General features: G+C 40.2%; 1 protein-coding gene across 1 annotated transcript in view; it reads left to right on the top strand.

The window, feature by feature from the left end:
• The first annotated feature begins 203 nt into the window (after positions 1–203).
• Positions 204–26,245, top strand: part of LOC140245525 (electroneutral sodium bicarbonate exchanger 1-like) — a 29,783-nt gene continuing 3,741 nt past the window's right edge. Inside the window, exons 1-21 of the mRNA XM_072325089.1 lie at positions 204–314; positions 1,906–2,050; positions 13,065–13,223; positions 13,457–13,604; positions 14,088–14,248; positions 14,953–15,192; positions 15,759–15,916; positions 16,520–16,762; positions 16,935–17,028; positions 17,321–17,465; positions 17,659–17,833; positions 18,010–18,143; positions 18,426–18,638; positions 19,022–19,310; positions 19,905–20,018; positions 20,602–20,760; positions 21,094–21,272; positions 21,689–21,761; positions 23,439–23,507; positions 24,076–24,249; positions 24,819–24,962. Coding sequence (XP_072181190.1) covers positions 204–314; positions 1,906–2,050; positions 13,065–13,223; positions 13,457–13,604; positions 14,088–14,248; positions 14,953–15,192; positions 15,759–15,916; positions 16,520–16,762; positions 16,935–17,028; positions 17,321–17,465; positions 17,659–17,833; positions 18,010–18,143; positions 18,426–18,638; positions 19,022–19,310; positions 19,905–20,018; positions 20,602–20,760; positions 21,094–21,272; positions 21,689–21,761; positions 23,439–23,507; positions 24,076–24,249; positions 24,819–24,962 — 3,327 coding nt within the window. The remainder of the gene's footprint in view (positions 315–1,905; positions 2,051–13,064; positions 13,224–13,456; positions 13,605–14,087; positions 14,249–14,952; positions 15,193–15,758; positions 15,917–16,519; positions 16,763–16,934; positions 17,029–17,320; positions 17,466–17,658; positions 17,834–18,009; positions 18,144–18,425; positions 18,639–19,021; positions 19,311–19,904; positions 20,019–20,601; positions 20,761–21,093; positions 21,273–21,688; positions 21,762–23,438; positions 23,508–24,075; positions 24,250–24,818; positions 24,963–26,245) is intronic.

The following is a 26,245-nucleotide window of genomic DNA, read 5'->3' on the forward strand; positions in this document are numbered from 1 at the left end:
TCTGAATAGGACCAATGAAAGTCAATGCTTCGGGCAGGCATGGGTCTTTCTTCCGCTTGAGTCTCCTCTCTGGTATGGTATTTGAATTTGGTGTACACTTTGTGTACACATGACTGTGAAGGGCGTGCACATAGATGCCGTAGTGCATGTCCCTGATGAGTTTAGCTCCCATTCTGTTTTGTTGAGTTTCGAGTGGAAAATCGATGTTCTTTCACGAGATCAACGTATATCGGCCCAGACCCTCCCTGGATAGGTCCCCGAACGGCTCCGGTGATGAGGATGAGCGTGAAAGGTCTGGACGGGATTCATTCATGGTAATGGTATCTTCTCGTGTAGTCAATATCTATCTTAACCCGTTGAACGGTAATCCCGATGACACTGTGGCAGGTGTATTTGTGAAGTGCACGGTACAGGAGATTCTGCTTGTCCTCAACGGGTTATGGGTGTTTTGGTAATAATGAATTCGTAAGGAAGCATTCCTTCTGTCTGTTACGTTTGATCTTACATAATCCACGTGGAAAGACCTGCCTGCTAATGCATGCAGTGTATAGAATATAGAAAACATTTGTTTATTTGCATTTTTCTGATTCTGGAGCCTTAAATAATAAAGGCACATAATGTTTATGGGTACTACGGGGTTTTCTAGTAGAAAGCTCCTATAGAGCCTGATCTAAGAATAAAGCTACATGTAACTATTATGCAGACGTCTGGACGTGATGCTGATGACAACGATGTCCGGTCAACTTTCTGAAGATTCTGAGGACGGACGAAGTGTGTGCATAGAATTTGACATGTAACGCTCCTAGGAAGATTGCTATACGTACATGACTGTTTATTGTTTGTTGATTGCACTGATGCCAAGTTTTTTTTTTGTTGCAAACTTTGCCCCAGTGAGATGTTGCACTTAACTGATTGATGTAGAAACTCAACCGAAGTCATGCCGATGATGATTTTGAGGGTGTGTTTTTGCTTTCGTATCACGTTGCTACATGTATAATCAGTGATAGTACAAAGGCCTTTTGTTCAAGACTCTTTATCTCCTGCTATATAACGTGTCAAAGGCATTCTTCATAATATGTGAATACTCTTTATATAGAAAGAATAATGACATGAATGATACTTCTCACACTGCGTACAAAATCCTGCACGTTTAGGAGACGTCGCCAAGTCGCCTGTTGCCTCATACTCACTTGCGTACATTTATTTGTTCACATGCCTTGTGGAGTTAACAAAAATCATACTGAAAAGTAATATGACGTCACATCTTGTTAGGCAGGGAAAACACACAACTCTGACATGTGGCACTCTTTGAGCATCTGCTCTTCTCTTCACCTTGTTACACTCTGTGTAATTTTGACTAGATCAAACTTTATACATGTATTACCAGATCCATCTTTCTTTATTGGTACAATACTATGAAGTTTATTTTCAGTTCCATAGTTTCTTCCAAATTAATGTGTGATCAGAGTATCAGGAAAATGTACTATGGGCTAGAAAAATATATCATGGGTATAACCATCCTGAATAGTCCTTTTGATTGATGCATTCAGCCAAATGTATGTCATATGTCCAATCAGTTCTAACTATACAAACCTGTATACAATGTATGTCATATGTCCAATCAGTTCTAACTATACAAACCTGCATACAATTAGTATTTAAAATAAACTTCCTTGAAAAAAAGGACGGACCCGTGGATGCCAGAGATCTCCCTCCTCGTCGGCTATTCCCATCATCACTTACATGTATATCCACCTCAAAATGGATCAGTACGGATCGATTATGGAATTAGCGATCAAAGAGGATTGGTGAATTTGCCATCGAAACGAACTGTGATGAATGAAAAAATATATATTAGTAGAGCTGAAATGAAAGTAGATTTCATCCTATCTTTTCCTCCAACAGGGACGGGGATTGCTCCAAGAGAGTCCGGTCACCAGTCGAATCAGGAGGACAAAGGGCAACATGAACGGCCCAGCAGCAGAAGACGATGTGGTGGTCGATGCCGGGGCAGTGCGAGGTCGACCTGTCGACGACTCGGCGATTTCCAGTGAGTTACCTCCTTGGTGTAACGCTCGCTCTTTTCTTTCTTTCTTTCTTTCTTTCTTTCTTTCTTTCTTTCTTTCTTTCTCTCTCTCTCTCTCTCTTTATATATATATACATATATATATATATATATATATATATATATATATATATATATATATATATATATATACATATATTCGTCTGCCGTCAGTATTGCCTTACTCTGTTGTTTCGAAAGTTGTAGAATAAAAAAAGAATATCATAATACCAGTGTTGTTGGAAGAGCAAATTTGTCATCTCACTTCAAAAAGGTACCTGTACTGTGGTTTGTAGTTATATCATATGGTGTTTAATTATAAGACAAATGTTTACGAAAGGTGTCTTTGTGTGTTTGTGTAATCGTTTCTTTAAATTAGATATTGCGGAGGGGAGGGAGGTTTAGGAGAAGAAGAAGAAGTAGATCGTTTCCATGACAAACACACACACACACACACACACACACACACACACACTGAAAGGAATTCTCAAGACTTGAATATTTTTTTACGTCCGAGCGAAAATTATTTTATAAAATTTGTAATAATTCTTTCTTAGGTCATAATCTTATTATGTGAACGGAAAAACTAAGAAGTGTTAGGACATGCTGATAAGGAATGGCATGACAAGAACCAATTTCAATGTGATGTATATTCTATACTACTGATGCAACTTTTATGGAAGCATTCAATTTGTATTATCATTCCTGATTGGTCACTGCATATCCGCTGGCATGGTAATGATAGTTTGCCGCGGATCATTTAACACTCTCATTGCGCGACCCGTGGCTCAATTTCTCTGGAACCTCACCCCAGCCCCTCTACATGCATACTATGTCTAATGGTTTCGTTATTTATACTTTCCATTTGCTCCCCCTTTCTCGGAAATACTTTGTGAAGAATCCTCTCATTAACCATAGCAACATCAGCACCTGGCCACGATTTCATCCTTAATCACTTGTAGATTAGAAGTCGTGGCGATAATCCCACCAAGCACCGCCCACTGAGATTAGCTTGGAGACGCGATTACACTTGAAAGCCCCGCCTAGTTTTAGAAGCTGTCGCAAACTAGCCTATGTACAATTCGCTTTCAAACTGAAGTCCATTCTGATTTGTACTACGGAACACTATTAGCGTAGGATTTGGAGTTCCGGCAAGTCATTTTCAAGAACGGCTCTCTTTATTCTGCCTTGTGTTTTCACTCCTTTTCAATTCTTTTGTTGTTACCATTCGAAGTTATAAATCCACGCACTTACTGATCTGGACCATCTTACTGAACGGCAAAGGCAGCATACATGGCAAAAAAAAATTATGTGTGGGACTGTTATTTTTAAAGCTTGCTCAACCTACCGAATGGTTGGTTCGGCCCTAATGGATATCCGCTGTCGATGGATAAAAAATATATCAAAAGAGGAAGGAAATATGCCAACTATAACAAAAGTACCATAACTATGACTTTACAACCACCAACAGCGAAAATTCACCAGAAGAAACAAAGGGGGTAATAGGCACTTTGATGAACAGTTAGAACTCAACTCGTGTGTTCGTAGAATTGAACGCGTAATATCATACACCAACTTCCTCTTTGTCGTATGTGAACGTTGAGCACGTTGCATATTTCATTGTTACATCATCCTACAGAAGTTGGTGCATGAGATTTTAGCCTTTGTCAAAACCTGTCGAAGACAACTAAGTAATTCAAAGTAAAGTCCTGATTCTCTTAGAGATAGATCAGGTAATATCATCAGCTGTCTATGGTATCTGAATTTGTTTTTCATTTCACAACTGCAATGTTGCAGCATGGACTTTTCCAAGGACGTTAATTCTGGAGCACATGAGATGTGACATAATTACAACACAATGCATATTTTAGAAGCTTATTATTCATAATTCTATGATTAAGGTTAGATGAAGGAGGAGGAGGAGGAGGGATCAACTTTAATGAAGAAATGAACATTCGTATTTGGGCTCTTAAAGGGAAGGTAAACCCAAAAAGCAATGTGGATTGAGTGAAAGCAGCAACATTAGTAGAACACATCAGTGAAAGTTTGAGGAAAATCGGACAATCGATGCAAAAGTTATGAATTTTTAAAGTTTTGGTGTTGAAACCGCTGGATGAGGAGACTACTAGAGGATATGACGTATGAGTGGACAACAATTCAAAGAAAATATAAAGGAAATTCAACAAAAATTCACTTTTCTAGAATTATGAAAGAGCAATGGACCAACCTCTTTCAGAAAGCAGGGGGAATAATTGCTACCCCTAACATATGTCAATATCAAGTTGATGGAATTTGTAATTTTCATGAAAAATGAATTTTTGTAGAATTTTCTTTGTATTTTCTTGGTATCGTTGTCCACTCATACGTCATAACCTCTAGTAGTCTCCTCGTCCAGCAGTTCCAACACCAAAACTTTAAAAATTCATAACTTTTGCATCGATTGTCCGATTTTCTTCAAACTTTCACTGATGTGTTCTACTAATGTTGCTGCTTTCACTCAATCCACATTGCTCATGGGGTTTATCTTCCCTTTAAGAAAATACATACAGCTGTATATTGATGTTGATATCAATGCTGGAAACCTGCAAATGTCCATACAGTATAAGGTTATGATCGTCAGGGTAAGAAGAATGGAAAGCTACTGAAGGTCATGTAGGCTAAAACGTAGTCAACACAGCTGCGGATAGATGGATCTGATTACTGGCATGTCTTTAACCATATTCTTTCATAAAAGCGTCAAAAGAAAGCACAGAATCATACGCTCTGATGATGATACTCATATTAGTTGATATCTATTGCATTTTACACTGGATACAAAGCGCCTAGAATATTTTTCTCTATACTATAATATAGGTGGGTCCTTTTCAGTCTGAGCCCATTAGTGAGTTTCAGACCGCAGCAGGATAATATGATTTCCATTTCTTTTCACTTGTCGCAAATCATTCAGACAGCGATGACACTAAGAAACAGGGGATAAGGGAGAAACAAGGAGTAATTCAAGCCACCTGTATTACCTGTTTCTTTGTTTTGAGCTTCCCTGTAGAGACGTTCGCACTGTTTTCGATATGCTCAATTTTAAAAATAGTGAGGCAGCGGCGACTGCACCGAGCGGTCCGGTAGCGGCGCATGACGCCAGAGGTTTCCCGTTGTGAGTCACCTATTAACGCTTGCATCCTGTCGACCAACCTTCCTTGCACGATGCGTTTTTGTTTTTTGTTTTTTTGCGAGCATGCATGTCCAAATACTCACCAGGAGAGGGCGATTTTTACGTTATTGCGCATGAGAGGGAAGATTTGTCGCTGAACTTGTCAACCATAATTCTGTGACTAGCTGTAGCTTCTAAAATCTAAATAATTGATCTTGTAGCCAATATACATTTAAAAGAAGAAAAAAAAAGGAGTAGATGCACTGAACCCGATTCGGTCTGTCCAGTGGCTTATGGGAATCTACATGTGAAATTTAAGATAGTATCACTGTACCACAGGAGAGCCTTTATAACGTTAGGGATGCAGGTTGCATTTTTGCCCGTTATGTCGTCAAATTTCCTTATTATCCATACTAATCGATAAGACTTTTAGTAACAGAACTGACTGTGGATACTGAATCATAAGCGACCTTTGGCATACATATCAACGGCGACGTACATTATAAAGGTGGCACCAGCTGATTGTCGAGATGATTGTGGTAATTATCTCTGATTATAACATCATTATTGCGCGTAATGGCTGTTAACCATAGTCAGATTTACATTAATCACGGTTAGTCAGTGCAGCGCATTGCTTTTGGTATTCAAGCGAGGGCGTTGGTGAAGAAGCACCAAACGGAACGACCGGATACTACGACAGACGTAACGGTATAGCAACTAAGTACACTCCCGCTGAACGTATCGGGTCAGGGTTTCTAGCCCGTGGAGAAGTGAAAAACACGCTAGTTCACGTGCGCACAGCATGACTTCAGAGATGATAGTGTGATGACGGGAAGCCGGCAAGAGGGCAAACGCAACTGACCACTTGACGGCAATTAAAAGTATTTCCTCCAGTAATTCGCGATCGATTGCGGCAGGAGCTCCGGCTGTCAGGGGACATTAGCGAGACGTCTTGACAGTGTGCAAATCAATCCCGTGGCGCAGTAGCGTCAAAGAGGGCGACAACTTGTGTGCAAATAAATTCTCATCGTCTGGTTCACACCTTAGCGTCAGTTGGCAGTCAAAAAGCCCCACACCTTTGCATCGTGACATGACAAATGCCTCACACATAGGTTTACATACAGAAACATGAAATCGCGTATCTTTACAGGAAAACTGTCGATTCAAGCACATATCACTCTATCGTCATGATTCAAGAAAAGAACCCCGTTCCATGTTGTGTCCTAATAGGCCATTGTGCAATTTTAGTAGTACTTCAACATCTACATATGAAAGTATTCAGCATCTTCATGCATTTAATATTTCCGTTCAAACAGAAAGAGTAGTCTCTAGCCTTTTTCTTAGCATGAATTTTGTGTGCCTTTCTCCACTATCAGTTTAATTTCTATCTCTTCAATATCGTGTCTATTTTGGGATTGTCTTGTCTTTTTTTTTGAAAACAACTAAAAATTTGGATATTTTAATTCAGTTATAAAAAAATGCTAGTTATGGTCGTAAAGAAGAGATCCTTTTTAGGTTGATATCGCTATGATTTCATGTACAAGTCATTCGCATGATTTAAAACTAGTTAAGAATGAAACAAACCAATTTCTTGAATTAGTAATAGTTGTATTTTTTTAAAACAGGACATATTTGTTCTATGACATAACCCCTTAAACCTTTCCTTGTGTCTGCCTTTGACGATGTTGATATTGACAGACCTTAATTCAAAATGAGTTGTAAACATTGAAAGACGCAGGAAGATTATTCTAGACCAGACATGAAAAATAGTGGAAAACTATAAAGATTTACATTTTGTTTACATTGTATTACCGTTGAGTATCGCCGCTTACACGACCCTGTCACGAAATGGTGATTAAAACCATATCCTGCTTCGTGACGAACTGGTGAATGTTCACCTGATAACATTTTCGATTTCCAAAGAAGGTCTTCCAACACTTCTGGAAGTAAACTCTTTTTATTGTGGAGCCCCTCCCCTTTTTTTCGAAGAGCCTAGGAAGAAAAGAAAAAAAAATGAGCCTTGTTGCACCCGATAAAAAAATCCGACTCAAATATGAGTAAAAAAAAAATCAACATAAGTCTTAAGTGATTTCATCGCTCTTAATTCCAGAATCCTTTTTTTATTGCCTACATGTATTTACATTTAAAACTCTTTTACATCTGGTCATTGAACTCAAGTAGATTAACTCAATTATAATGGGCATAGTCTGTGTGCACTCTGTTCATCTGATGTATATAAGTTCAACAGCAAGGCAGGAGCAGTTTCTGCTTTCTTTAACATGTTTAAGGTCGCTTCTTCCGATAATCAGAAGGGAGGGATTGCCAATTCGGAGTTAGCTCGTTAAAGACATCTATTTATGGGGGTTTTGGTGAATGCAGTCTGGGCAGAACCGCTATAACCTTTGAGGGTGGTCATGTGGTCGTCACGCAGCCGTTGGTTGAGGAAGCGAGGTCACGCGGCCCGGGCCCGACATTAAATAGGAGTTTTCCTGGGTTGTGTACTCAAGTGCATGTACTCAGTGTCCCGCGCCATAATGTGTTCTCTTCAATCTTTGGGTTATTGATGAGGGCGCTGTCCGTGGCCATTTAGTGTCGACCGTCGACAGTCATACCTGCCTTAGTGGACACATGTCTATGACGGCCACGTGTCTATAGTGGCTACCTGCCGCATATTGCCATTAACCCCCCCCCCCCCCCCCGAAAAGTCATGCTAATAGCCCTTTCTGTAGCGGTCACCTGTCTATAACGGCCGCTTTTATCGTCTCCCTTGGGTAGCCGCTTGCACAGCTTGCACTAGGATGCTTCTCATAGATGTACGTGTTTGAAATTTTGTCACAGAGAAACATGGGAATGTACGTTGGATTAGAAGCAAAATAATTTGTCTGGATTGCCGTAGAGTGTTTTAATTTCCAGTCGTGAAGATTAAGCACACTCATCTCCTGATAATCATTATTGGAGAGCGATACTTACGACTTGATCATCCCAAGAGCTAGACATGACGAAAGGTCCACGAGTCCAGCAACCCATGAACTATTCACCAAGTAAAACAGGCCCATGAACTAGGCATTAGATGAATTAGGCCCATGAGCTTGACACTGGGCAAATAAGGCTCACGAGCTCAACACTACGTACGTTCATACCCGTAATGCAATGTAGAGCTCGTGCCTAGTGTCTAGCTCTTGGACCGTATAGCTCATGGGCCTATTTTAGTTGATGTTAAGCTCATGGGTCTTGTTCTCTTAGTGTCTAGCTCGTGGGTTGTATGACTCTTTGGCCTATGACTCGTGGGCTGTATGGCTCGTGGGCTGTATGGCTCGTGGGTGTCGAGCTCGTGACGTACACCCCTTATGACGGGTACTAAAATCACTCTTGACATCAAGCCTTAACGCAACTGATTTCTCCTAAAAAATGTGCTTCACAGCGATTGTGGCCGCTCAACGTCAGGTAACCATGGTAATCAGCGGTCAGTGGCTAAACAACCAGCGGACATCCTTTCCCCTAACATCTTAGTTACTTGCAGTATCCGCAGAAAGTTTAAATCTTGGCAGATTGGGACGAAAGCAGCAATAGGAAGTCACATGTTGCCAATAAAGATAAAGAAGAAGAAATAGAAGGAAAATTAGAAACATTCTTATCAACTTGAAAGGGAAATTAATATTTTGATTTAACGATACACCTGACAGATCAAAAATAGAAGGGTGGTCACATGTCGGTGATATCTTCGCTCAAGTGGGAATTTTAAATGACAGCTTCTAATCATCTTGACACCATTTGTGGCAAAGCTTGTTCTAAAACGCGTATACCCTCTTGCTCTCTCAATAACGACTGAAGCTACCGACCAGTTGTTCTTGTAGTTTCATATACGGTAGCCTCAAAGCGTCACACCCCAAACAATAACTAGCTGGCTTCCTCTCTCTAAGACACATTTGAACTTTTCACCCCTCTATGTTCATGAGAGGAAAGAAATTGTCGGAGGGGAATGATTGGACGCTTCAAAAGATCGAGACGACGACGCAAAGTTAATGATCGGTATTAACTACAGACGCTACTCGATAGCTTGTCTAATACCTCTCCACTGATATGTTTACTCCGATTGCATGACGAAAGTCCTTTTATATTTGATCTCTCTTTTACTATTATTTTCCTGTTCCTCTATTGAATTAAATGTAGTTCTGTCTACTCAGCAACACTTAGGAGCGACACGGTCTGAAATGGCAAATCAATTTAAACGACGCCTAATTATGTTGACGTCATTCTCATAGTTATGATGTAATGTTGAATTTCCCCCTAGCGTTCTCTCGTTTTATCTTCCATGCGCGCGTCGCGTCGGTCATGTGCGCAACTGTATCTTTCCTGCCCATATTTGGAAGAACGCTTGATTTTGCCGCGCGGAATACGCTGTCGTATTATCGCGGTGTGTCACGATGCGATTCAGTTCCGTCTTATCCACAGGGACGACAAGTGTCTTATCCGTTCTGTCCTTTCGACACATTAACTCTGCCTTCTGTCAAAATGCTGTCAAGCAGAAAGATAACATCGATTCGTCACTTCATTGTGACGTCAATGAGCAAAGAGAAACCAAAAGATGTGTATTACTACCACTTGGCATCCATAATACAAACACATCCAGTCATTCGAATTTGAAAGGACAGTGAAATCGTTCTGTGGCGACCCACCAAGCCCCCTCTTTTAAGAACATCTTATCTACAATTTGTAATGTCATGTCTCCATGGTAACAAGACGAGATGTCCAAAGTTGTTTGCATCTTCTTGCAATGTATCTCCGAGTGAATCTCATAGATCTTCAGAAGGAATTGTCTCTTTGCTATAATTTGCATATTTCCTCTTTGTTAAAATGCTTCTTGACAATTACACATTCTTACTATAAAGGATAGATATGGGTGAACTGAACATACCGCATTTATCATCTAAAATGTAATTGTCAAAATCTCATTCTACTTTAGTAGCAATGCTTTTTGTTATCATTTCGGTACTGAGGACGCACGTAAGAGGTATAATCTCTTGCGCTCATATATTGAAACAGCATCAATCGTAGAAGTGGAGGGGGAGAGAAAAGTCACCCTTTTACGAGTTAGTTTGTCTACTGTACTGAGACGTAGAAGCACGACCTCTACGACCACTCTAAAAGCATTCTTGCGCCGACAAAGCCCCTCTGAAGTAAGCTCTGGATTTCGTTGGTGTTTTTTATTTTTATTTTGGCACTGAGTGAGCAATTCTCTACGCGTAGCCACGTAATGGGAGTCGACTGTTTGTGGTTAGGGAGCAGATAATTATAGACTTTGCAAGTAGCGCGATAAAGTCTCGCTCACATGCTCGTTTGAAGAAAAAAAAATTATGGATGTAGATTTTTTTAAAACCTTGGTTGGAGGCGACTGACAGTCGGATTGCGAAAGAAAAATTGATTGGAGCAGGCATGCGCATGAGAAACAGCAAGTCAGTGGTATTTTGTGCGAATATGTGAGGTATACTAACGTATGGACGTGTAAGAACTGAAAGCCTTATCTACAGCACATAAATAGTTCGACTGTGTACTTATTTACTTATTTTCTATTTAATGTTAAAAAAACATTCGCATTGACTTATGACTCATATTGTCTCTGTTCCAAAATTAGCTTTGATAATATCCATCAAAGTTTATGTGGTGTGATATAATACCAGGTCAACAATACATGGGATACCAATCTAACAGTGAACTGTTCATCAAAGTCAATCTTATATTTATATTTTTATGACCATGTATAGCTATTTTTGTCATTTTTAGATCAGATACCCCTTGGACCCCAACATGCGCCAATGAGTTTATTTAAGCGTCCAACACATGCCGAGTTTAATGTTCCTGAAATAATTTTTCTTAGACTATCTGATTGTGTTTTATGGTAATATTTCCGTGCTATCTTTTTGTTTTATAGCAGGCCTCTAAAAGAGATATTAAAAACTCGGGTGTATCTACAAAGAGGAAAAAAGAAGTGATATGAAGTCTGTTAAAACAGCTGACTAATTCAAGGTGACAGGACGCGGTCTGTTCTCTTCACCTGTATAAAATGATTTACGGGGGTTAATAGGGCAGCACTCCCATCATGTGCAGATAAACTCGTAGCAGAAGATTTCAGAGTGCGGCGTCACGCCAACTGGTGTTGCAGCATTGCATTATGGGCCTTAGCCTGGCGCCACCAATGAAACTTAGGGTACTAAAGTATCCAATGGCTTGACACAACAATCCAACAAGCATAATGTGTATGCTAAGGCAAAACGTCATCTACAGATGGAAATCAAGGAAATCTAGGATTTTTTAAGATTAAAACGAACTACCTTTACAAAGACCTATTCCCTCGAGATTTGTCGACTCAGTCAATGTACATGGTCTGCGGGGAGGAAATGATTGTAGAAGTCCCATATTTTAACGGACTAACAGAGGAAGGATGTCTGTCAGCACTTGGTATAAGTTTGTCTCACGGATGACTTCGATATTTTGATGAGTAACCCTTCCGCTTAAGACATGCCTCGGTTTTTACCTCCTCTAACTTCGTCTCTTTGTCGAGGAGTTTATCGTCCTTGACTTCTATGTAAACTCCAGGGGGATCATAATTGTTAACCTAGCTGCCTACTCAGACAAAGCATCATTCATGTCCTTTCTCTTGGCTTCTTTTGGAAACAACAAAAGATAATAAAATGATGAACTCTCAATTTTCTAGTCTCTGGTCTTCCCTCCCTTGTCATTGCTTGTAGATCTAAATGACGTCATATCTTCTCATTGCTATTACTATTATCATTATCATTATCATTATTTTCTGCCTTAATTCATCAATCCATTCATCATTGCGTTGAACTTTGTTACGCGATATGAAATGAAGATTATGTGATAAGTACAAACAAAATATACGAATAAAAAGGTCGAAATGAAAGATTTCTATATGGCATATTACGTGATGATGTCAAGTTTTGATGTAAATCAATCTAAAGTGTGTGTCATTTTGTGTTTCTTCTCTTTGCAGATGTTTAAACCTTTTTTTAAAATTAGATTTGTCATGTCGTTTTCTGACGTAGTTCAAGCTAACCTCGTGACGAACTTGTGCGACGAACCTTACTTCCGGTTTGCTTAGTCACATAATGACACATAACACATATTTCCCCTGTCAAAATTAATTGATTATGCCGAGTAGGAAAATGCAAATCTTGTTAAGACAATTTTTCCTTTGGTAAAGCTCATACATTATTTTTTTTCCCTTTATTATCCCCTGTTTGACGAGCAGGCTATCCCACAGTCACATGTTTGTACACGACTTGCTGAATTTAACTTTTATTCATCTTCTTACAACACTCGGTATCTTTTAGCGGGCCACGGCTCCTTTCTCCCCCTCGGGTATTGGGGGAAGGGGCCCAGTAGAGATATCCGAAAGTTGTGAGATGACTCACGGGCACGCTTGTCTCGAATTTAGGGCAAAACCATTCAAGTACAAAGTCATCCTGTTGGAAATCATGAACTTGACGGCATGTAGCTAAAAATAAAAGCACGTGGCGTGTGCATGCCTCCTAGGGCGTCCCGTCTCACAACCCCGTAAATAGAAGTTATCTTATTCATTTCTTGTTGTTTCTCACATTCGCAGGTTTTTGGTGTCTTATGTAGATCCGTAATTACTCTGTATGACGTACACTCCTTCCATAACATCGTCATAGTTTATCACAAACTCATGAGGTAGGTTTATGACTTGTAATTAATGATATATAATTTGATTGTTATTTGCGTGTTCTTTTGATACTGGCCTGACTGGCTTATACCCGGCGCGTAGTTCACCCTCGTGTCTATGTTTTTATCTCCTTGCATCGATTCCAACAGACCATAGATCAGGAGAAATGTTCGTTGGTGTCCACATTCCCAATGAAGACGAGCGCAGGCGCAGTAAGAAGGGGCAGCAAAATGGGCACGCCAGCCCCGTCACGAACGGACCCACCACGCCCTCTACGCCCATCAACCACATCATGACCTTTGAGAACGGTACGAAACAAGCAATAAACAAGTACACGTTGTACTATATGTACTTTATTTTTCCCCTTTACATCAACTCTCTTATTCATTCCCTTCCTTTTGTTTTTCATGCTTCTATTTCCTTCATGTTCTCGGAATTTACACACATTGTACACCAATTTGCTTAACGTGCACAGCTAATGCAACCAGCAATAATGATGCCGAATATTTCTAAAACTCTGCATTCCTTTACATTTCGACAGAGCTTGGCGAGACGCCCTCACAGCGAGTACATTTCCTACTGGGCGGAGATGGGGAAGGAGATAAGGTCACGCCCCCTGTGTACTCCGAAATGGAAGAGCTGTTTTACGACCAAGAGGGACGCCTCTTGGAGTGGAAAGAGACCGCAAGGTTTGTGGGCCTTACAGCCTTTCATAGCCAGAGTCCAATCTTATCAAATATTCTGCCATACTGCACGAAGCGAACTGGCACTAAAAGCCTTTCATAGCCAGAGTCCAATCTTATCAAATATTCTGCCATACTGCACGAAGCGACTCGATTTCCATTCACTTTTCAGGCTCGATTATAGCTCTCTACATCCTGGCTGCACAGCAGCATTTGGTGTGGGTTAGGTTTAGTTCTCCATTCAAAGTGGGAGACGAACGACTTTCGACAGCCTTTTGTTTTTAACTTTGCTAAAGTTGTAAACAATCTCATGAAAACGATCTCACAGTAAGAAGAAATGAACGAATCAAGAGAAAACAATCTGAGGAACAATTTGCCGCTGAAATCTATAGTTAAATCGTTAAAGGTAATATGTAAGAATCATAAACAGAGTTAAAGTTAAGTTGTAGTAAAGTCATGAACTTTGACAACCTCTGTTTATGTTCATAGATGGGTGAAGTACGAGGAGAACGTGGACCATGGAGCCGGGAGATGGAGCAAACCTCACGTGGCCACACTATCCCTACACAGTCTCTTTCAACTCAGGAAGTTTATTCGCGATGGTAGCGTGCAGCTCGATATGGAGGCAGAGGATCTGGAGCAGATCATTGGTAAGGTCGCCTCCAAATTGGCAATATAATCATAAGATGTTAGCATGTGTGCTGTTACATTAAAAATGCTGGAATATCTCTTGAACGCCGGGTGGGGGTCGCTATCAATGTAACTTGTTACACATCCATGTCACTCCGCCCCCACCCCCCCCCCCCAAAAAAAAAAAAAATAGCGTTGAAAAGGGTCTGTTTATAGACACACTGCATCGTCGACGTTTTACGGAAAGTGTTATTTTCCGATTAAATTGTAGCGTAAGAAGCATAAGTTCAAACGCCATGTGGGATATTGTAGGCTACTTGATACCATAAAGAAAGAAGCCAATTTTGGATATGCGAAGCCCCTAGAGACGCCATGTAAGGTATACGTTACAGTAGTGATGCCATTTATGGGTGCAAGTTTGATATGCAGTAGTATGCCATTTCTATAAGGTGTTAGAACGCGGATGGTTCCACATTTTCCAGAGAGCTACCCCCCCCCCCCCCCGGCCTTGGATTGACAACATCAGATGGGTTTTCAGCTTGACAGCTCGCGAAAATATGCGACAGAGCTGAACATCCTTATCTATTACATATTAATACACACATCAACTTTATCAATTCGTATGATGAACATCTATTGTGTTCTTGTACACCATGGGTCCGAAATCTTTGAAATATTTTGATTTATTACTTTTCGTGCTATCTGCTGATCCCACTTCATGCAGACCTCACACTGGATAACCTCGTGGCAACGAATGTCCTGGAGGAGGACCAGCGAATCATCGCCCGTGAGGCCCTGCTAACCCGCCATCGACATCACAAACAGAAGAAGAAGAAGGAGCCAGAGAACAAAGCGTACAACAAGGGCCGCAGGAAAAGCAGCATGTTCCCTGGCATGGACCGCACCATGTCAGAGATAGGCCGCAGCCAGTCTACGGGCAACACTGGCGGCAGTATGGAACAAGGTACGTTGAGACAAAATTCAGATCGAGTAGCTTTTCACGTGACAAGCTTTTATTGATAAAGCTTATGTAGTACATTGTAACAGGATGCAGAGGAAGGGGCTTACAGGGGCGTAGCGACAAAACATGAACCCTATTGATGGCAGGAACAGTGCTGAGATTACAGAGTGGGGCTAACACAATAACCGAAGCATGGCTCTTTGCTGCGTGTGTGTGACTGTGTGTGCTAGTGTAGGTGTGGCTGTGTGAATGAGAGATGGAGAGACAGATGACAGACATTTCAAAAACCCTACTGATTGAGGATTGCTATCGAACAATATCACAGATATCATTTGCATCAATAATATATTTAGAAAAGAATACATGTTGTTCTGATCTAACGGTAGGTATCGGACACCGACTATGAAATGTGCGTGCATGATTATTACCTGACAGCATCCGAGGGATGCAATATCGTCAAATTATTATGCTGAGAATGTGTTATCTGTAGGCTATAATCGATACACAAACGTTTTATCAGTTGATGAAGAAATACGTCTAAGGTTATTCTGTGCTGCTTTGTCACACAGACGCTGCAATGAAAGAAGGTGAAATGAGGAAAAACTCCAGCGCCTCTGGTCTGGCCAAGATGTCAGAAACTGCCCGGCAAGATAGCAGAGGCTCGGTCGGTCGCGTCGGAACATCCGACAGCCTGGACCAGAAAGACAAAGAGACGAAATTAGAAAAGGTGAGAAGGAAAGGAAAAGAGTAAAAAGAAGAAGGGTACGAATAAGAGCAGATGGAGAAAATAGGAGGAGGAGGAAGAACAAGAAGGAGAGGAAGATGAGGGTTAGAATGATTAGGAATAAAACAGAGTGTAGGCAGTTTAAAGAATTTTAAAGAAATGCTGTGACAACTGGAAGTGCAATGTAATGTGTCAAGAATGATCTTTAAGGCCTTGACAGCGGTAAACTGAAGACCATAAATTAATGGATGGCAATAATACACAGATATGCACATAACGAATAAGACAAAAAGAAAATAAACTAGGTTATAGCACTGAAGACCGATGGTAGCATTCATGCTAGTACTCTTACATACATTCATTCATGCATTTTGTGGCAACAAGGCTGCGTACTCTGCCACATTGTGCAGTATGCATGTATATTATGGACTGATAAACATTCAATAGTGTCTAGTTTTACAGGCCTACCGCATGGAAATGTCTTTTCTTAAAGAACCGGTTTAATCGTGTGCTTGAATTCAGTAATATATGGTCAAAATACACAGTGAATTTACCTTCATGATAAATGCAACCAGTGTTCTAATTGTTGCTATTTGTCATCCCCAGGCCAAGTTCCTTCGCAAGATCCCTGCCGGTGCCGAGGCGTCCAACGTACTCGTAGGCGAGGTCGACTTTGTCGAGAAGCCGATGGTCGCCTTTGTGCGTCTGTCACAGGGCAAGATCCTGTCGGAAATCACCGAGGTGCCGATCCCTACCCGATTTGTCTTCCTCCTGCTCGGCCCGCCCACGCAGGACAAGAAGAAGTACCGTGAGATCGGTCGTTGCATGGCAACGCTCATGACTGATGATGTGAGTAGAAAACTACGCAAAACAAAGAAAAATGAGAGCTATCTGTGCTGCTATCCCTCGTTTATGTTTATAATCCAGCTGGTTAATATTCTCCTTGAGTTGTTATATTGACTTTTCTTCTCTTATGGAGTATCTGATATCTAATATCTGCTCAAAACATCTCATCATGCAGGTCTTTCACGAAGTGGCTTACAAGGCAAGGAACAGAGAAGATCTCCTAGCTGGTCTCGATGAGTTCTTGGAACAAGTTACCGTCCTCCCACCAGGTGAGATCTGCAGAACCTGACAGATCTTGTTCAAACACAAAAATAGAAAGCAATAAGAAAACAGAAACATGTTTAAACGATTATCAATTTAAGTGTTCCGATGTTTACAAGCATGCAGGCAACACAGTGTTCTCTTACTGTGTCTATCTCTGATAATAGGTGAACGACACCTGCAATTCTCAGATAACCAATAAGACAACATAACGCAGGGATACAGTGAAGTTCTTCTATCAACGACATCAGCCAACTGTAGCTCATACCGCATTTTTCTTTCTTTTTTTTAATACCCTAGGCACATGGGACCCCAACATCCGAATCGAGCCTCCCAAGTCGACTCAGTCTTCCGAGATGAGGAGGCAATCCCAGCACTTCATGCATCCATCGGATCTCATCAAGCACGAGGACGATGCCAAGTTTGAGCTTAAGAGAACCGGCAGGTGAGGACAGGGTCACTATTTTGAGAGGGAAAAGGGATGACAGACAAAATTTAATTGGTCCAATCAGAACAGGCAGATACCGTATCGTTCGATACGGTATGCGAATAGATTTATAGTTTTTGTCGATCAAGTTAGGAAAACGATTTACTGAGTGAGTTCGTAATTTTCCCGCCTTTTCCTCTTCACGTTCCAGACTGTTTGGCGGTCTGATCAACGATATCAAGACGAAGGCGCCATTTTTCCTGAGTGATTACCTTGACGCCCTCAACCTTCAATGTTTGGCCTCTTTCATCTTCATGTACATCGCCTGCATCACACCCATCATCACCTTTGGAGGGTTGCTAGGCGACGCCACGGACGACTACATCGTAAGTTTTTCGGAATTTTGTTAATTACCAACTCCCATGTTGTGTTAATTTTCACCGATTTTATCTTTTCGGTTGTCGTTCTGTGATGCCCTTCTCACGCGTCTACCCTGGTCTCGTTCTTATGCAAGACTTTTTATCAGTTTCTTGAATGGTTTTATCGTTATCTTGGTTGCTAGGCTGCCTTTGAGAGTCTGATTGGAGCAGCCATTTGTGGAGTGATCTACCATCTCTTCTCTGGCCAGCCTCTCACTATCATTGGGAGTACAGGCCCCATCCTCATCTTCGAAACCATCATGTACCAGTTATGCAGGTAGGTCCAGATTCCAGAATATCAAATCTTTCCTGTAATGTCAGATATTAGCCATGTTCTGTATTAGCAGACATATATGAATGAAATGTCGGTTACATCTTTTGCGGTTAGGTTTGTTTTTCTCCTTTTAAGAGGCAGGATTGCACCAGATAAAATGTATTGGAACGGAAGGGCAAGGATTTCTGGTTTATTGAATGATCTACAATGGTTCGTTTAAAAAAAAAAAAAACCAGTAGATTTCTTACGGTAAATAAATGATTAATCGTTTATCGTTCTCATCAGTAACTTCGGAATCGACTACATCTCCTTCCGAGTTTGGATCGGGTTCTGGACCTGTGTGATCTGCGTCATCCTGGTTGCTACGGATGCCAGCGCGCTGGTGCGGTACTTCACTAGGTTCACTGAAGAGGCCTTCTCCTCTCTCATCTCCTTCATCTTCATTGTTGAGGCCTTCGAAAACCTGATCGAGATCAACCACGAGTACCCCTTGAAGACGTGAGTTGCGCAAAGAGAGAGAGAGGAAATTCTAACCATGCTGAATGTGGTGAAGAGATTGCTACTTTGTTACCTATTCTTCCTAAACGTTATTAAGTTTTTACACTAAATACCAAACAAAAATTTCATTTTTCATATTCTACCCTCCTTTTCCGGTCATAAGTAATTTGTGTGTGTGTGTGTCTTCAGTTATTGATTTGTAATACACGCATAGAAGTTTATACATGAAGACACCTCGGTGACGTTCAGTCGCCTTTAATCAGGCTTGCTTGTTGACGATACTCTCGCACTGTCTTCTGCTTTTCAACGCGTACGTGAAGCATAGCTATTGCAGATATACAAGGCTTGTGTAATCCATACCAAACCCATTTTGTCTCACACAGTAACGTTAAGGAAGGTGAATACTTTGTGGTAGACGATCACCACATGGCCAACGTGACCGACTGCGTGTGCGAGGTGGAGAATATGACCGTCGACCCGAACATGTACAACTGGACCGAGATCACCGAGGAAGACTGTAGCGCCATCAACGGTACCCTGTCTGAAGGCTGCAGCCATCACCCCGAGCCCACTCCCGATGTCTTCCTCTTCTCTTGCTGTCTTTTCTTTGGTACCTTCGTGCTTGCCTACGCCCTCAAGAACTTCCGCTTCAGCGATTTCTTCCCAACTAGAGTAAGCCCTCTATTGTAGAGCTATGCCTCTTGATTGCACACAAAGAAACCGGCAAGCCTGGATCCATCGCTGTACATCCATTATGTCTATGACTGACAGTCAAACATAATACTTCAGGAAATGGTTTATCATTTGAACGGTTTCGGCGTAAGGTCTCGGAGTATCTCATTTTGGGACATTGAATTTCTTAATCTGTGTAGAGCCACTGTCTCTGTCACCCGTTTTGAACGTACAAGATTTTTTTTTAACACATGTTATGTATGGACCGCAATCTAAGCACAATGACATTATTATATGCAAGAATGACAAACAATAGCGTCCGTATATGTGAAGACCTCTCTGCATCGCGGACCACAACCCAGTTTTTCAGAGTTCTCGCTAAATCTTGGTCATTCTTTAGCCTCCCAATCTAGCTACGATTTAGTTGCCCCAAATTGTCAGTTTTACCTTAAGCAGGAAATTAGGAACCGGGCATCTGCGATTCCTTTGTACCTTCCGTAAATTCCTTTATATTCATGTTATTGCTGTCACCTACTTTGTAGGTGTTTTGTAATGTGAGTCCCTGACATAGCCTTTTTCTCTGTACGTGCGTAGGTCCGCTACATGATCAGTGACTTCGGTGTCTTTATGGCGTTCATCGTCATGACTGGTATCGATATCTGGATCGGTATCCCGACTCCTAAGCTCACCGTTCCCGAAAACTTCCGCGTAAGTATCGAGGGCGTAAATCTAGTCGTGTTGCCAACCGAAAGAGAAATGATTCAAACCCGTTAAGGCACATCATTGTTTTAATTTATCGGTCAATGTAATCAATACTATGATCCTGCTGCTTATTGGATTGCTAACATTAGAGTGATTGGACTGCAGCAGAGAAAAATATTCTTAGATGTTGGTCACGGTACCTGACAATTGTGGTAAATAACTGCGCTCATCGTCATTCATTCTATTTGTGACACAAACTGATCATGCATAGGGGCAAATCACACAAAACTCAAGGAATCATTCGCAGTTCATTTGTTTTGTTTTTATTAAATATTTGTATCAAAGGTTATGCGTTTGTTAAATCTATTGTATTCCCTGGGCAATCATGTTGTGCGAAGAGTATAAAGAAAGTTATTGTAGAAGAATGCCATTTTTGGAAATGGTGTAAAGCGTATAATGTATTGACCGTTAACAGTAAAAGCCTGCAAAGAAAAAAGAACTCATAGTACATAATAGTTTGTAAAAACACACAAAGCGGTTCCCCTTGTCCTCCAAACAATCATGTATCCACGCTTGTGTCTCAAAACAGCCAACTCGTGAAGACCGAGGCTGGTTGATCCCCTTCTTCACCAACCCCTGGTGGACCTACTTTGCCGCCATCGTCCCGGCCCTTCTCTGCTCCATCCTCATCTTCATGGACCAGCAGATCACCGCCGTCATCGTCAACCGACGCGAGAACAAACTGAAGGTACGAATTCGACGTTGATGAAGCAGGGTGTTTTTTCTTTGCCATATATTTGGTTTTGTGTGTGTGTGCGTGTGTGTGCGCGTGTGTAGTGTTAAGTGACTTAGTAAGTGAATACTGAACAATTTTTGCATTTATAGACACATAAGACAAACAAATTATCCTAAAGGATGACTAAACTACCTCTTTTTTTCCTTTCAATGATAAAAACCCACCAATATTCAAGCTCGACATATTCCTTTTCATGTAATCCTTTACTGTCAATGGTTTGCTCTGTATTTGGTCTTCAGTTATGTGATCATTCTGAGTCATTTTCCCCGTAATCACCATTTGCAGAAAGGATTTGGTTACCATCTGGATCTGCTCGTCATCGCCATCCTGCTTTTCGTCATGTCCGTGCTCGGAATGCCGTGGTTCGTCGCAGCTACCGTCCTCTCCATCAACCACGTGGACAGCTTGCGTGTCATGTCCCAGACCACCATCCCTGGTGAACCGCCAAAGGTCGAAGGTTGCAGGTAATTACAACACAGTTACCTGCAATGGGTCATGGTATGGCTTTTACCGAAGCACGACAGTCAAATTCCACGTCATGACAGCATACATGGAGACATTTCAAGCTGTACTGACACAATCAATTTCGTTATCATCATCACACAATTGCGTCTTGAATGCAAAGATCTTGCACACACAAATGCTACTTGTCTCCTGGAGTAAGTTGTCAAATAGTAAACATAATCTTGCGTCTTACCTTCTACTAAAATTGTACCTCAATGTAAAGCTAAGAAAAATTAGTGATATTCCGAGTCATGTCACATTGAAATGAAATTCAGTGGCAAATGCACGAGCCTGCATAAAGTGTGCATAACATCCGGACGCCATGTTTGAGTATTTGATTTTTAACCTTTGACATGTACTTCCGTTTCTCTCCCAGAGAGCAGCGTGTTACTGGTATCCTCGTCTTCGTCATGATCGGTGTATCCAGTCTGCTGACCACTGTCCTCAAGGTAAGGGGTTACAAAGCTAAAAATAGAATCTGACGTCAAAACCTCTACCGTGTCTCAACCTTCAACATGGCTGTCCTTAAGTGCAGCTAAGTGTTAGCTAGTTTCTTTTAATAATAAAAAAAAAATCTTTACATGGACCAATAAGTGATCTCCACTTCCTTCGCCAATCGTTTGTACTAGCTATCAAAGCTGAAACTAAAAGGTCATAAAAGTGATATGAAGGCGAATTTTTCTTATCTTGTTATAATTTCGTACATAATTACATACATGATTATTCAATTCAATTCAATTCAATTCAATTTATTTCCACAAATCTGATAAAAGAGGCAATTACATTGTACATGACAGCATACAAAGGACATCATAAAGGCAAAAAAAAAAAAAAACAACAACAAAAACATAAAAAACATAGGCGTTATATCAAGAGAAGTGGAGGAATCAACATAGGCTTAAACCAGCCTTTCAAGGTCAATCCCCAAGAAATATACATTCAATGATACATTGACAAGAAAAAACACACATCATAAAAACTTAAACAGAAGACATTACAAAGTACAAAACTGACAAGAAACAAAACAACAAGGCAAGTTAGCGTAATATGTTAATCCTTATACATAATAATTTGATTAAAAATCATACAAAAGCAGAAAAATTATTGACTTAATAAATGTATTTTATATCTTTTCTTAAATAAATTCAAACTGTGGATACACTTTAAGTCATTTGGCAAAGCATTCCATAAAAAAGGACCAGCATAACATATTGTTCGTCTGGAGTGATTATATCTATAATTTGGGATATACAAATGATAAAATTGCCGAGTATTGTATGTATTTCTAGCCTGAGTAAAAGTAAAATAATTACCGAGAAATTTGGGGAAAATATTATTAAGATAAGAGTACATAAAAATACAAACAGCAAATTTATTAATATCATACACTGTTAATAACCTAAACTTTTTAAAAATGGGCTGTGTATGAGTTAAGGGTTGAGATTTTGTAATAATTCTGATTGCACGTTTTTGAAGAACATAAATACGTTTAAGTAGATAATTGGCACAATTTCCCCAAATAATGTTACAATACAAAATATGAGGTAAAATCATAGTATAATACAAATTTAAAAGAACATTTGAAGGTACTTTTCCACTTATTCTATTGATTGCACCAACAGCTCTAGATATCTTACAGCAAACTTCATCTACGTGATTCTTCCAAGTCAAATGATCATCTAGTATTACTCCTAAGAATCTAGCTGAATGTACAATGGGAATAGTAGTGCCTGCAATACATATATTTACATGTTCCGTATCAATTATTCTATTTTTGGTTCTAAAAATCATACATACAGTCTTATCAACATTCAATTTCAGCTTGTTAGCTAAAAACCATTCGTTTACTTTATTCAATTCAGTGTTTAATATTGCACATGTGTCCCTGAAATCTTTCCCAGAAATAAATAAATTGCTATCATCAGCATATAAAATGGCTTCTAAAATGTTACTAGCATATTGCAAATCATTAATGTACAATATAAAAAGCAAAGGGCCTAAATTACATTCTTGATAGTTAATATGTTGTCGAGAAAATGGCTTCATTTGTGCACCTTACCATTCTTGATGATAAAATGACGGTAAACGTTCTTTATCTTTGTTATCAATCTGATTTGTGCTCACAGTTCATCCCCATGCCTGTCTTGTTCGGAGTTTTCCTCTACATGGGTATCTCATCGCTCCGTGGAGTCCAGGTAAGTCCGACAAAAACGACATCCCTCTGAACTCTTGAATAATTCCCTTGTTCAGTCCTATTTATCGTGATTCCAACACCGATGAATTATTTCGTAATAACTATTGCTGTTTCGACGTCAATTTGAACAGCCACTTTAACTTTGTAACTTTGTTAAGATTTCGTTTTACTTTTGCCTACATGGTTTTTTATTTTTCTGTTTTGGTCTTTATAATCCACTGGTTGGCGAACCACCTTACTTACAAAAAAAAATGAACAAAGTGCTGTATGCTCATTAGATATTCTCAAAAACCCTAATTCTATCATACCACATGCACACGCATATGTACAAATAAGAAATATTGTAGTATAGAAGTACCGAGACGGTCATGAGTATATAAATAACACTTTTAGAAGCCAATGATCGATTTTCCAACGTATAATACCAAAACATTTTTTTTTTTAATACAAGTCCTTACTCCTGCGTCTTTTTGTCTTCATCTCCTACGATGTCATATACTGTAATTCTCTAGACGTCCATTGTCATTGGCCATTTCATCAGTCTCCCTTTCATTCTTTTTTCCACTCAGTTTGTTGACCGTATCCTGCTGTACCTGATGCCGACCAAGCACCAGCCAGATTACATCTACCTTCGTCATGTCAAGCTCTGGAGAGTCCATCTCTTTACCCTGGTCCAACTAACATGTCTGGTACTTCTCTGGCTCATCAAGACCTCCAAGGCATCCATCGTCTTCCCACTCATGGTAAGCTCAAAATGACCCTCCTCCCGAACTTTGAACGTTTAGTAACATTTGTTTATATAGGGGCGTCTCTGCATAGACTACTCTAAGAGTTGTGAACAGTTTAGATGTATGTTTGATATGAACTAATTGTAGTTTACCAACCTTATCCAGCATCTTGATGAATTACTTTAAAAATGTAAGAGCTACAAACGTGTACTAGCCGGGAATTTAGGTCAATCGTCGTTCAAGATGTGGGCTAATAGAGGCAGAAATAATGCTTTCATATGCCTTTTAAAAGTATTTTCGTATGTATAATTTCTGTTGATTTCAAATTTGCTTAATGAGCACAGTCACAACACTCATTCTAAAACTTTGACTAAAAGCGAAGTTTCTTGTCAAACTATTCTTGCACACAAGTCATATGTGGCATGTTATTTTTTCTTTTTGCGTGTGTGTTCCTGAGAAATACTTGTACAGCCGATGCTTTTAATTGAATGTTGACTCACGCAACACACCGCTTGTAGGCGACACTACCACTATTTTGTGAATGTTCTCCTGAATTGCTGGTATTTTTCCTCGGTGTCAACCAGGTACTCGCCGTCGTGTTCGTCCGCAAGCTGATGGAGTTCGTCTTCACCCAATACGAGCTCGGTGTCCTCGATGACGTCATCCCTGAGATTCAGAAGCGTGCCAAGGATGACGAGGAGAAGCAACTTGAGGAGGAGCGGGAACAGGTAAGAATCTGAGTCTGGCTGATCCCAGACCTTTCAATGACTGCGAGGATATCTCATGACTTTCATAGAATATGTGACGTCACAAATAAGCATCACAAAGAAGCGACGTCACAAATAAAGGTCAAATAGTCTGCTGCCATTTAAGCGCTTCACAAATCTGATTCAACACAAGTCACTTCTCCTTTCCTGTCTGTGGGACAGAGAAATATCTGTTTTAGGTTAGAATTTCCGTCGTTTTGATTTGATCAATTCAATCGATTTATTTCTTTTTACCAAGGGTTTCCATTGCCATTTTGAATATCTGTAAATATGAAATATGTGAGACAGGAACATAGAATTTAACACTTCCAATTTATATCCACTGAGATGAGCGGTACTTTGACATGAACAATCGCCAGGCATTCATTCAGATTTATTTGACTTTCAGTTATGAGCTGAGCTTGTATCAACTAGCAAGATTTATTTCAAATTTGACTATCCTTTGCCAGTACCATGTGAATTGATTATCCACCTCAAATCCTAATAATAACCAGTGACCAAAAGCTCAAAGTAATTCATATCTACCCTTTTGAATTAGTGTACATAGGCTAAAACGATTGCATTTTTTTTTTCATTGTTTGTCTTACGCCATGGTTGAAACGATAGTACAAGCTGTCTTGCAATGGTTATTGCGAAACATACCAGCCAATTGACAAGCAAAACCTCATCCTGTAAGTAGTCTACAATCTATATGCCCAGACTAACACTACTATTGGTCATCAGAAAATTGTGCGGGTAATGCTAACTGCGCTGATGTTGCCAAAAAGACTAACCCTATGTACTATTGTTTCATGTTTTTATGTACATTGCGATTTGACGCTTTATGTCTTCAAAATTATCATGATGTTACATTTTACTAATAATCACCGTAATAACCTTTGTATGATCAATCTAAACATCTGTTTGTTGCGTTAATGATAAAATGTCGGTCAGAAACGCCAAACTCTGTGATTAAATAGATGCGTTTTGTGCTCTGTGTGTGTGTGTGTATGAGTGTGCGTGAACCTTCTAGGTCAGCGTAGGTGGGAAATTATCAGTACCAGTCTTTTGACAAATCTGAGAAGATGAATAATCGGATTCGATTGAAACATGCAGTATAGATGGCTGTAAAATGAAGCTTAGAAAAAGAAGGGAAAAAAACTACCTTTGTGATAAACACGTCTTTTCATTTACAAGAGACTTATCAGCAGTCATGTCGAATACAAAGTAAATATGTCTGCTTGAGTCTGTTTGGGGAGAACCAT

The sequence above is a fragment of the Diadema setosum genome, chromosome 22 (genome assembly GCF_964275005.1).
Source record: "Diadema setosum chromosome 22, eeDiaSeto1, whole genome shotgun sequence".
In the NCBI taxonomy this organism is placed as follows: Eukaryota; Metazoa; Echinodermata; class Echinoidea; order Diadematoida; family Diadematidae; genus Diadema; species Diadema setosum.